This window comes from Somniosus microcephalus, chromosome 4 (genome assembly GCF_052327205.1).
Source record: "Somniosus microcephalus isolate GS21.2 chromosome 4, FLI_Smic_1.0, whole genome shotgun sequence".
NCBI lineage: Eukaryota > Metazoa > Chordata > Chondrichthyes > Squaliformes > Somniosidae > Somniosus > Somniosus microcephalus.
In genome coordinates, this window is record NC_140990.1 from 217,268,559 (window position 1) to 217,280,656 (window position 12,098).

General features: G+C 43.8%; 1 protein-coding gene across 2 annotated transcripts in view; it reads left to right on the forward strand.

Moving 5' to 3' along the window:
* The window catches only part of dnah7 (dynein, axonemal, heavy chain 7), an 816,199-nt gene that overhangs the window by 71,850 nt on the left and 732,251 nt on the right, over nt 1-12,098 (forward strand). For both annotated transcript variants that reach the window (XM_085985836.1, XM_085985837.1), the window contains exon 11: nt 4,383-4,562. In XM_085985836.1, coding sequence (XP_085841962.1) covers nt 4,383-4,562 — 180 coding nt within the window. The remainder of the gene's footprint in view (nt 1-4,382; nt 4,563-12,098) is intronic.

The window sequence follows — 12,098 nt, forward strand, 5'->3', positions numbered from 1 at the left end:
AACTAAATCACTTTCAAACTCAATGTAAAATTCTATCATATTATGGTCACTCTTCCCTAAAGGCCCCTTTACTACAAGGTTATTAATTAACCCTTTCTCATTGCACAATACTAGATCTAAAATAGCCTGTTCCCTAGTTGGTTCCTCAACATACTGATCTGGAAAATTATTTTGCATACATTCCATGATTTTGTCTTCCACACTATTACTGCAAATTTGGTTTGCCCAGTCTATATGTAGATTAAAGTCACCCATGATTAGTGTATTACCCTTGTTACATGCACCTCTAATTTCCTGATTTATACTCTGCCCTACATTACAACTACTATTTGGGGGCCTATAAACAACTCCTGTTAAGTATGTGTATTGTATTGAACAATTAACACAAAGACTTAAACGTATAACTCAAACAGGCCTTTACTGGTTGGAGGTAGGGACTGCACATAGGTCTTTACTTCATGCCCACAGGCGGGAACTGAGGGGAATCAGTACCCACAGTACTATTTATACCCCTATGGCCAGGAGTGGTACTGCGTATCACTACGCCCAACAAGTAGTGCAGTCCTGTCCATAGGTTCAAAGTAGCACACATATTACATACACAACAACTCCCACCAATGTTTTATGCCCCTTGCTGTTTCTTAGCTCCACCCAAATTGATTCTACTTGTTGATTTTTGGAGCTAAGATCCTTTCTCTCTACTGTCTTTATCCCATCCTTTATTACCAGTGCTACCCCTCCTCCTTTTCCATTTTGCCTTTCTCTTCTAAAAGTTAAGTATCCTGGAATATTTAGTTCCCAACCTTGGCCACTTTGCAACCACATCTCTGTTATGGCTATTAGATCAAACCTGTTAATTTCTATCTGCACTATTAATTCATCTATTTTGTTGCAAAAGCTTTGCGCATTCAGATATGGTGCCTTTAGCTTTGACATTTCTATTTTTCCCCTGATGTCACCTTAGTCACTGATGCCTTATTTCCTTTGTTGCTCTCTCTGTCCCTTCCTGACCCACTCTGCTTATTTTTACCCAAAACTCTACTCTGCTCTAGAGCCTTGACATTTAAGAAAGGAGGGAGACAGAAAGCAGGCATCTAAGGACCAGTTAGCTTAACATCTGTCATTGGGAAAATGCTGGAGTCCATCATTAAGGAAGTGATAGCAGGACATTTAGAAAATCATAATATAGTCAAGCAGAGTCCGCATGGTTTTATGAAAGGGTAATTGTTTGACAAATTTGCTGGAGTTCTTTGAGGATGTAACGAGCAGGGTGGATAAAGGGGAACCAGTAGATGTCGTGTATTTGGATTTCCAGAAGGCATTCGATAAGGTGCCACATAAAAGGTTACTACACAAGATAAGAGCTCACGTGGTTGGGGGTAATATATTAGCATGGATAGAGGATTGGCTAACTAACAAAAAATAGAGAGTCGGGATAAATGGGTCATTTTCAGGTTGGCAAACTGTAACTAGTGGGGTGCTGCAGGGATCAGTGCTGGGGCCTCAACTATTTACAATCTATATTAATGACTTGGATGAAGGGACTGAGTGTAATGTAGCCAAATTTGCTGATGATACAAAGATAGGTGGGAAAGCAAATTGTGTGGAGGACGCAAAGAATCTCCAAAGGGATATAGATAGGTTAAATGAGTGGGCAAAAATCTGGCAGAGTTTAATGTGGGAAAATGTGAGGTAGGAAAAATAAAAAAGCAAATTATTATTTAAATGGGGAGAGATTACAAAATGCTGAGGTACAAAGCGATCTGGGGGTCCTTGTACATGAATCACAAAAAGTTAGCATGCAGGTACAGCAAGTAATTAGGAAGGCAAATGGAATGTTGGCCTTTATTGCAAAGGGAATGGAGTATAAAAGTAGGGAAGTCCTGTTACAGCTGTACAGGGCATTGGTGAGACCACACCTGGAGTACTGCGTACAGTTTTGGTCTCCTTATTTAAGGAAGGATATACTTGCATTGGAGGCAGTTCAGAGAAGGTTCACGAGGTTGATTCCGGAGATGAAGGGGTTGTCTTATGTAGAAAGGTTGAGCAGGTTGGGCCTATACTCATTGGAGTTTAGAAGAATGAGAGGTGATCTCATTGAAACATATAAGATTCTGAAGGGGCTTGACAGGGTAGATGCAGAGAGGATGATTCCCCTCGTGGGGGAATCTAGAACTAGGGGGCATAATTTCAGAATAAGGGGAAACCTTTTAAATCAGAAATGAGGAGGAATTTCTTCTCTCAGAGGGTCGTGAATCTTTGGAATTCTCTTCCCCAGAGAGCTGTGGAGGCTGGGTCATTGAATATATTTAAGTTGGAGATAGACAGAATTTTGAACGATAAGGGAGTTGAGGGTTATGGGGAGCGGGCAGGAAAGTGGAGTTGAGGCCAAAATCAGATCAGCCATGATCTTATTTAATGGCGGAGCAGGCTCGAGGGGCCAGATGGCCTACTCCTGCTCCTACGTCTTATGTTCTTATGTCTTATGTTCTTATATTTCTTATATGTTTTTAAATTGACTCTTTCCTGAATTTTCATGCCCTCCTATTAAATTCTAATAGTTGAGCATCATGTTCAAGGGTGAAGACCAATGCAAAGTTCACATTTAATATTTCTGCCATACCCAGTGAGTTCTTTGTAACCTGTCCTTGAACATCCTTCAATGGCCCAATACAGTCTTTGACAGTTCTCTGACTCTTCACATAACTGAAAAAGCTTTTTCCATTACTTTCACAGTTGTCTATGATCCTTTTTTCCATTAGCCCTTTTGCTAATCTAATAGCAGCCTTCGTTTTCTTTGGTTGTTCCTTTGAGTATTAAATGTCTTTAATTTATAGAAACAATTTCTGTTTACATCTTCTTTGTCTTTGTACATTACCAATCAGCCATGTGATTTTTTTCTTACCACACTTCCTTCTTTTGACTTTGGGTACATATTTGTTTTCCACATTTTTATCTTGTTCTTATAAACTTTCCATTTTGTATTCTACATCGGCCTCATCACCACCCAGTATGGTTAGCCAATTTACCCGTTCCAAGTCATCTGCCATTTTAGTGAAGTTTAGGGGCCACGCAGGGCCAAACAAAATTACAGGGAACATAGTTATACAGATTTTTTGAAAAGATGTTACCTATCCAAATTGCTCCCCTGTACTCATAGGGCATCAAAACAGGTATGGAAGTGTGAGCTATACACTAGATTTTATGTTACGTAACTTAAAATCCTGCATATCGTCTGATTAATTCCTAAGCATAATACTCTGCCACATATTATTTTCTGTAAAGGTCTGCTTGGATTCAGTAAATTTCTCATTTGCAAATCCTTATATTTGGATATATTTATTGGCCCTGAAATTATGGTCGGCGGCATAGCTACAGAGTATGCCGCCGACCTCCGAAAGAAATTCACACTTACCTGGTGCGAGGCCCCACACATAAACTTACAGTCAGATGCTGCAGAGATGTGTGCAGTGTAGTGCATCACAGAGCCCGGGAGCACAGCGTAAAGCTCTGAGGTACCTGATGCATCCAACATACTGAGAATGGTAAGGGGCTTGATTCCTTCAGTTTTAGGAAATGTCTCTGTTTTACTGCACTGTTGTCCTAAAGGCTAGCAGTCATTTGCATATTTATTAATCCTGAGCTGGTAATATTGACATTGAATTGATTATTTAGATATATTTGTATACTTTTGCAGGAAAAATGCAATTGCACTTTATTAGGGAAGGGAAATGACTCGAATTTTCTAGCAGAGCCGCAATAAAATCGCTAATTATCTAAACTTTTATACGTGGGTATGACATTTTTAACATTGCGATCACCCTAACAAGGTTTCCCTCTACCTTATCCCTCTACATAAAATGCTATTGTTTCGTTTCTTTAGAGAAAGTAATCAATGATTCAAATTACGTCTTGAAACAAATATATAACATTCTAACAGGTTTTTTTAATCGAGACATTCTATTAATTCAAAGAGAGTTATAATTAAAAGCGTTATGCTGTGCAAAACAGTCTGCTGCACCTGTTTGCAGCAGCCATAAAATTTCCATGCATAATTGCTGGGCAGTTGGTGGGTGATTAGCCCAACTCTGCATCAGCAATGAGGATAATACAATTGGAGTGGATGATCTGTCAAGTCGGATCAAGTGCATGCGGAAATCCAGAACTTGCTGTCTGTTTCAAAGGCAGTATGACGGCATACTCTGAGAGTACACCGTCATACCGACCGCAAACTCTGCCCCATTATGTCCATAAAGAAAATCTACATTTTATGCATTCCATTCAGATTTTACTAACCACAATTAAATACTTAAGAACTAGAAGTGAAACCCATTGAGAGAGGTTTTCATTTCATTTGTATATGTCTGGCATTTTCCATCTAGGACTCCATACGTGTTTATGAACACCCAGGTTTCATTTTGCGTCTGATCCTATCTAGTACCGGTATCCAATCTGAACCAGAGTTCAAGGATTTTGAACTAATATTCTTGAGTGTTTATGATGTCATGCTGAAAACTGCGAATCTAGTGCCAAGAGTTGAGACAAAGCTCTACACTGAATGGGTAAGTGATGTTTTCACAATTATTTTGGAATGACAGGAAAGCAGTTTTTTTCCAGAATTTTAAAAATGAGCTTCATTTCTTTACAGGCTGATCATCTGAATAATTGAGAATTTACAAATAATCCCATTGACCCTTTATGATGTTGTGTTGCAAATTGTGAATCTAGTGCCAAGAGTTGGGGAAAAATCTGTACATTGAATGGCTGTGATTTTTTAAATGTTTTTGCCAGAGTCAGGAGTGTTTGTTCACTGCCAAAGTCACAAAATCACAGTCTGTACATTTATCTTAGTTCATACTAATTTTGGCCACAAGATTGATTCCCAGTTTAAAACATTTTAGTTACCCAGATAGGCTCCATGAGCTGAATCTCTCTACTTCAGAAAAGTGTAGATTTAGGGGCAATTTGATTGATGTTTATAAAATAATTAAGGGACTAGATTGTGTTTATGTAGCCCAATCATTTCAACTGAATAGGTTAGGGAGGACCAGGGGAAACGCTTACAACTTATGTAACGGCAGAACTAGGTTGCATGTCAGTGGTTCGTCTTTTCCTGGAGAATATTGCCGGGTTGTGCGGTGAATGCTGATTCACTGCATCCCTTCAATCAAGATCTGAGCCTGTTTCTGGCAGGGGTGGAGATCACCCACAAGAGGTAGGTATCCTGTAATGTAAATTAGGGCCAATGTAATCTCCTGGGCTAGTTTCTATCGCATAAGGGGGTTGGAGAGGAATTTTTCCATTTCCCCCTCACTAATTGATATGGGTTTTTAATCTGGTTTTTCGCCACTCCCAGGAGATTACATGGCGCCGGGTGGGTGGGAAGTGTATGTATTGTGATGCATAAGGCATCAGAACTGTGTGCGACAGGCTGTGGATGGACCAATAGGTCTTTTCCTGTCTGTTGTTTTCGTAAATGCGTATACCAAAACACAACGGTTTGTTGTCTCTTTTTAATAATATATGCGAGCAGATCTCTTGCAGTGTTAGTCACAGTGAGGCTGAGAATATGCTGTTTTGTGCTATGTAATGTTATCAGGGCCACTGATTTACAGTACGATAGTAAAATACTGCGGATGCTGGAAATCCGAAATAACAACAGAAAATGCTGGAAAAACTCAGTCTTGACGAAGGGTTTCAACCTGAAATGTTGACTCTATTTCTCTTTCCATGGATGTTGCCTGGCCTGCTGAGTTTTTCCAGCATTTTCTGTTGTTATTACTGATTTACAGTGATTGACTAAGCCAAATTGCATTTTTATTGCACAGCATTGTAGGAGCGTTAGTGCGTTTAAGTTCTTTTATTATGGGCATAATTATGTGGAAACTGTAAAGTATTGGTTTGATGACTATTAAAAGTTCCTAAATCTGCGTAGGTAATTTTGTTTCTTGTGCTTTTTAAAGCAGAGGGTGGGCAGCTACAGTGGCCAGGATATTCCGTTGCAGTGGCTGTGTTAAGCGCCTGGTGGCGGGATAGGAACATCAGGAGACAGTGGCAGTTGTAAAAGGCAGCAGCAGGAAGGGTATGGTCAGCATTGGGCCACAACCCCAATTTAATAGCTCCAACACAGGTGGCATGTGTACTGCCGTTCCATAGTGCTACCTATCTTGGAATTACTGCTGGGAGGCTTCCGAGCTAAGTAAGTGACAGTGCCATCTACTTTGGAGACCAAGCTTGACAGACACATTCAGGGATATGTAAAATATATATTTGGTATATAGGGCACATACTTCATTGAAAACTCCTGCAGTACTTGTTACTCATGTACCAGGCACTGTGATAGGCTTTTTCAATGTTAAAGGTGTCCTGTTGTGTGATGTACAATAGCTGCTCTTTTAGAGTGTCTACCAACCTGTAATTGCGAAATCTGGACACCAAGGGGGGAATTTTCCCAGCCCCGGGGAGGCGGTATGGAAGCGGGACTGTCGGGAAAATGGCAGAAACTGGGAGCGAGTACCGACCCCGCTCCCAACCCGCCTTCATGCCATCTTCCCGGGAGGCGGGCCCCCAACTCGCGCAGGAACCTGTCTCCTTGAGGCGGGAAGGGGATTAGAGCCAATTAACTGCCTGTTAACAGGCAGTTTTGAGGCTTATCCCCATTTTACCCCTGCAAGTGCTGGCTTCCCGACGGCTGCGAACCTCGCCAGGGTCAGTGAGGCGAGCAGTGGATCTGCAGGGGTGAGAGGGATCAAAAAGTCCGCTGTGGAGGTGAGTGATGGGTGCAAGTGTGGAGAGGTAAGTATGAGAGGTGAGTGTAAAGTGTTAGAAAAAAGTTTACTTACCTTTGCTTCTTCCTGCAGTCTTCAACCCTTGGGGATCTGGAGGTGCCTCATCTCAACGGCAGAGATGACAGAATGGCTGCTGCATTCTCAGATACAGCAGCCATCTGCTTTCTGCTGAGGAGAGAGGTTTTGATGAGCCTTTAGTGCAAGGCTCACCTTAGAACAGAGATTGTCAGTGTTAGACAGCTTCTCAAAGCTGTCAAACGCTGACAATTCATCTGTCAAAAATTTTTCGACAGATGAAATGTTATACGCTGACGTCCTCTGTCACCGGCTTTCCCTTAATTGGCCAGTAACAAGGTCAATCAAGGGAAAATAGTGTGGGCTAGCCAGACGTCATTGGGGGCGGGACTGAAACCCGACAACCAGCAGTTACGCCCCCATTGACAAAATCCAGTCTGAAGTTCCCACAAGTTGCTCAAAATGCTTTGTGAATTTTTTTTCAACAGCTATTTTTCCTCAATAACTGAAATTTCTATTGTTGAAAATAAGGGTTGAAACAAGAGTAAAAAATTCCAAGTTACATATTTCACAATAACATGATTAGATTTGTTCACTGAATGGGGCTTACGGGGAGGGGGTTGGTGGCGCGGGGTTTAAAACGCTTTCCGCCACCTGCTCACCTGATCCTCAGAAGCCATTTTAACAGGTGTGTTCTGGCCAGCCTGGCCCTCGCACCGGGCAGGCAAGGGTTTCATTGAAAATAAGAGGTTGGGATTTGATGATGCAATTCAGACACTGTCTGAGGCTGCGTTCAGTGCCTGCTGGCAGCCTTGCCAGGAGCATTAAGTGTGAAGGAGCAGCAGGCCTAGAAGAAAGACAGAGAGATGCTCCTCCAGACCCCACAAGGACGTTTGGACTCCACTGTCTTGAGCTTCCTGCAATCACCTAGGAACTCCACCCCCCTTCCCCCCCCCCCCCCCCTTTTCATCTACCTTGCTGGGGAAAATTCTCGCGGGCCCCCGGCTGTGGCCTCCTACCACCCTCTCCCAACTCACATCCACGGGCCTGATGTCCCTACCATCGAGTTCGGGCATGAATTAGGCCTGGTCTATTTAAATGAGGCCCGGGAGTTAAACTGGACTCATGTTGATACCAGGGACAAGCTTGATGCTCGCCCCGCTGGCCCCATGCTCGCTGTTCGTGCTGAGTTAAAATTAGGGATAATATTTGTGCTCAGAGTGCACAATCTTAGAGTTATGACTAAAATATATGAATATTTTTCTTCAACTTTTAGCTCTTGTACTCAGTAGTTTTTCTTTCAATAGATTTGAAAAACGGTGGATGCGTATGTGCGTATTTGTTTGTATGTAACTGAGAAGAATGACTTCTTATTATACACCTGTACCTTTTGTTTTGTGTGCTATGCTACATAAAGTGTAATAAGCTGGTGGGATGGGGCAGGGGGTGGGGGTGGGGGGAGGCGTGGAGAGAGAGAGAGAAAGCCCTCGTGTTAATGTTAGTCATTTAAAAAGAAATTGAATTTTGAAGCCAACAAATCATCTCACTTCTGTTTTATTGACAGAAATGATAATTGCTGATTACTGCTCACACATCTGAGTGAGAAAGAGAGAGTATGAGAAAGAGGGCAAGATTGAGAGAGTCTCCATTATAATGTTAGATTTCACCTGTGTTTCGTTGACAGTTAGAACACGCCAATACTAATTGCTAATGCCAGTGAGGCCGAGGTTCAGATTTCTAATGCCTATGAGACAGAGTGAGAGAAAAAAAGACATGTATCTTTATTTTTTTATATATATATGTGTGTGTGTGTGTGTGTGTGTGTGTGTGTGTGTGTGTGAGTGAGAAAAGCAGTTTCTTCCCTCATTCTAATTTGATTTCTATTTTAAAACAAAATTGAATTTTGAACTCAACATGGTTCTTGGATGAAATTACATATGAAAAGAGGTGAGGAGGAAAGCTGGTGGGGAGTGAGAGGTCTTTTGCCACCCACTCTTGGGGGTATTGAGTAGGTTTGGGGGAGGGGAAATTGATAGAGGGTTGGAGTGAGGTGAAAGATATAGCAAGGAAGAGGAGAGAATAGAGGGATTTAATGGGTAGTTCAAAGGGGATGGGTGGAGGTAGTGAAGAGGCGGTAGGAAGGAAAATGGTTTATGGGAAGGTGAAGGGGCAGGAGACAAATGAGAGTGAGGGAGTTGGGGACAGCACAGGGGATTAGGTAAGGGAAAAGCAAAGTAGCCGCTGAGACGAACATTTTCCCTACAACCCCTACCCAAATGCAGCCTTTTGCCATTAATGGCTCCTTTACCCACTACCTTCCACCTGAAAGGGAAAGAAGAAGAAAACAGAAGGGCCAAAGGGCTGAGGTGCGCATGTTCGGGACCTCTGCCATTGACCCTGTCAAAGTCTGTGGGATCCCTGGGAGATCCCAAAATTAACATGGGAATGGCAGGTGCTCACACCACTGGGGTGACATATTTGCTGCCCATCATGATGGAGAGGCCGGGAATCCTGACAAACGTTGTTGGTTCTGGGGGGAGGGTCCTGGGCCCCCCAGAAAAATGTAATAGTTGCTTCCGCTGCTCCTTTTATAAAGGGGCTGACATTTGACACAAAAAAATCCTCTGTGCTCAGAAGACGCAGAAACTCCCGATGTCCTGGTGTCCCCCAGGGATCGGTGCTAGTCCCTCTATTCTTCACTGTCTTTATAATTGACCTGGACAGTGGTGTTGGGAGTATGGTAAGTAAGTTTGCAGATGACACCAAATTCTGTGCAAGGGTTAAAATGGTAGAGGAGTGCAATCAAATCTCAAAAGATTTAGATGTGCCAAGGGAATGGGCCACACAATGGCAAATAGCGTTTAATTTAGAAAACTGTAGTGTCATGCATGTTGGTCGAACCAACACAGAATACATGTATCATTTACAGGAATCTATACTGAAAGACACTGAGAGAGAAAAAGATCTTGGTGTTATTGTACACAGATCACCAAAAGGTTCATGACCAATGAACAGATGCTTTTCTGACGAGAGAGAAGTATGCAGTGGGGTCCCCCAGGCGTCGATATTGGGACCATTGCTTTTCTTGTTATATATAAATGACCTGGCTTTGGGTATAGGGAGTACAATTTTGAAGTTTGCGGATGATACAAAACTTGGGAAGAAGTGTTTAGCCATGATGGCTAGGCCATCGTAGTGTGGGGCAGGCTTGATGGACCAGTAGATCTTTTCCTCCCAGTCAGTTTGAAGACATCAGAGACAGGTAAGAAAGTGGTCTTATTCTCCGACTTACAAAGTACAATGCCGCAGGAGATCAACTGGTAAATAGGTAACTTTAATCTTGACAGAAAGTCATGACAGACAGAAGAAGCCTGATGGAAATGAGAATGTCTGGTGCTATATAAAAGTTGTTGTTGCTGCCAGGTTGACGACCTTAAAATGAAAGCGCTATAGTATCTGCTAGGAAAGAGTGTATGATATGGTATAGCTGACCACAAACAAGCTGGAGATTGAGAGAGTGGAATCCTTTCCACTTGATGTACATTTTGGGATTGATCAAGGGTCCATGTATGGACATATAGGTGCAATTGATGGCTCTTTGCCTGCCACTCGGTAAAATTACAGTGCATTGATGCTCGTTGTCCATGAGGAAGGTGATGAAATAGTTTCCAAAGCAAAGAATGCATCTGTAACTTGCTTGGCACATCTGTGCACAGTTGGCTGACTAATGCTACTGGTGTAATTTGAGAAAGCTTGGAATAACTCTGTAGCATACACATTCACTGTAGTGGTGACCTTTGCATCTGCTGGCAATGTGGCGCTTACAATAGAAGTGGGCTACAGGTTAATTTGCAGCATGTGGCAGAACTCATTGACAGCTTCTTTCTGAAGGGGGAGGGTGAACAGGTAGAGGTCGTGGTTCACATTGGGACCAACGACATAGGTAGGAAGAGGGATGAGGTCCTGCAGCAAGAATTTAGGGAGCTAGGTAGCAGATTAAAGAGTAGGACCTCAAAGGTTGTAATCTCTGGATTACTCCCGGTGCCACGTGCTAGTGAGTATAGGAATAGGAGGATAGAACAGATGAATGCGTGGCTAAAGAGTTGGTGCAGGAGGGAGGGCTTTAGTTTCCTGGATCACTGGGCCTGCTTCTGGGGAAGGTGGGACTTGTACAAGTCGGACGGAATTGCACCTGAACCAGAGCGGGACAAATATCCTTGCGGGGAGGTTTGCGAGCACTGTTCGGGGGGGTTTAAACTAAAATTGCAGGGGGTTGGGAACCTGAGCAGGGAGACAGAGAAAAGAGAAACAGGGATAAAAGCAAAAGATAGGAAGGAGAAAAACAAAAGTGGCAGTCAGAGAAATCAACGGTTTAAATCAAACGTGGCCACAGTAAATAATAATTCTAATAGGTCTAAGAGCATTAAAAAAACAAGCCTGAAGGCTTTGGGGGAGAAATTGGGTGAGTAGCGCCACCTGTTAGCGCCTAAAGAGGCAGTCAGTGGCTGTAGCGCCACTGGCTGCGCCTTCCGCGATATTCAGTAGGGGCGCTAATGGTGGCGTTAGGCTTTTGCGCTGCGCCACCACCGATGACGTCATTGGTGTGCGCAGTGCCCCATTCGCGCCCCGTTCGCGATATTTGGTAGCGATCGCCGCATTTGTGCCGCTCGCTACCCGCGCCCGGTTCACAGGGCCTTACTGTGCCGGCAGCGGCGCAAGTTAAGGTGGAGGTGCGGGGCGGCCGCCTTTTCGGCGGCCGCCTGCCAGCACCTCCATCCCCGACCTCCTAACCACCCCCCCGTGGCATTACCGGCTGTTTCCCGAGAGCCCGGCACTTCTCCTTGGTGCCGGGCTCATTTGCCAGCACTCGCGAGCGGGGATCGCGCTGTTGCAGGCACCTCCCCCTTAACAGTGGGAGGAAGGCCTGCAGTACCACAGCGTGCCGTGCCACAGCGTGTGGCGCTGCGGCACGTTGCGCTGCGATATTCAGTTTCAGCGCCCTAAGAGGGAGGTGGAGCGCCTCGAGCCTCGCCCCGTGTCCCTCGAGGAGCAATGAAACTGAATTTCTGACGATCGCTAAACCCTCGAACGCTGCGCTAAATCCTGCGTTCAGGCGACTTTTGCGCCACTTTGGAGCACCAACCCAATTTCTAGGCCACTGTGTCTTAATGCGAGGAGCATTTGTAATAAGGTGGATGAATTGGCTGCACAAATAGAGGTAAACGAATATGATTTGGTTGGGAATACGGAAACGTGGCTCAAGGATGGCCAAGACTGGGAACTCAACATCCAGGG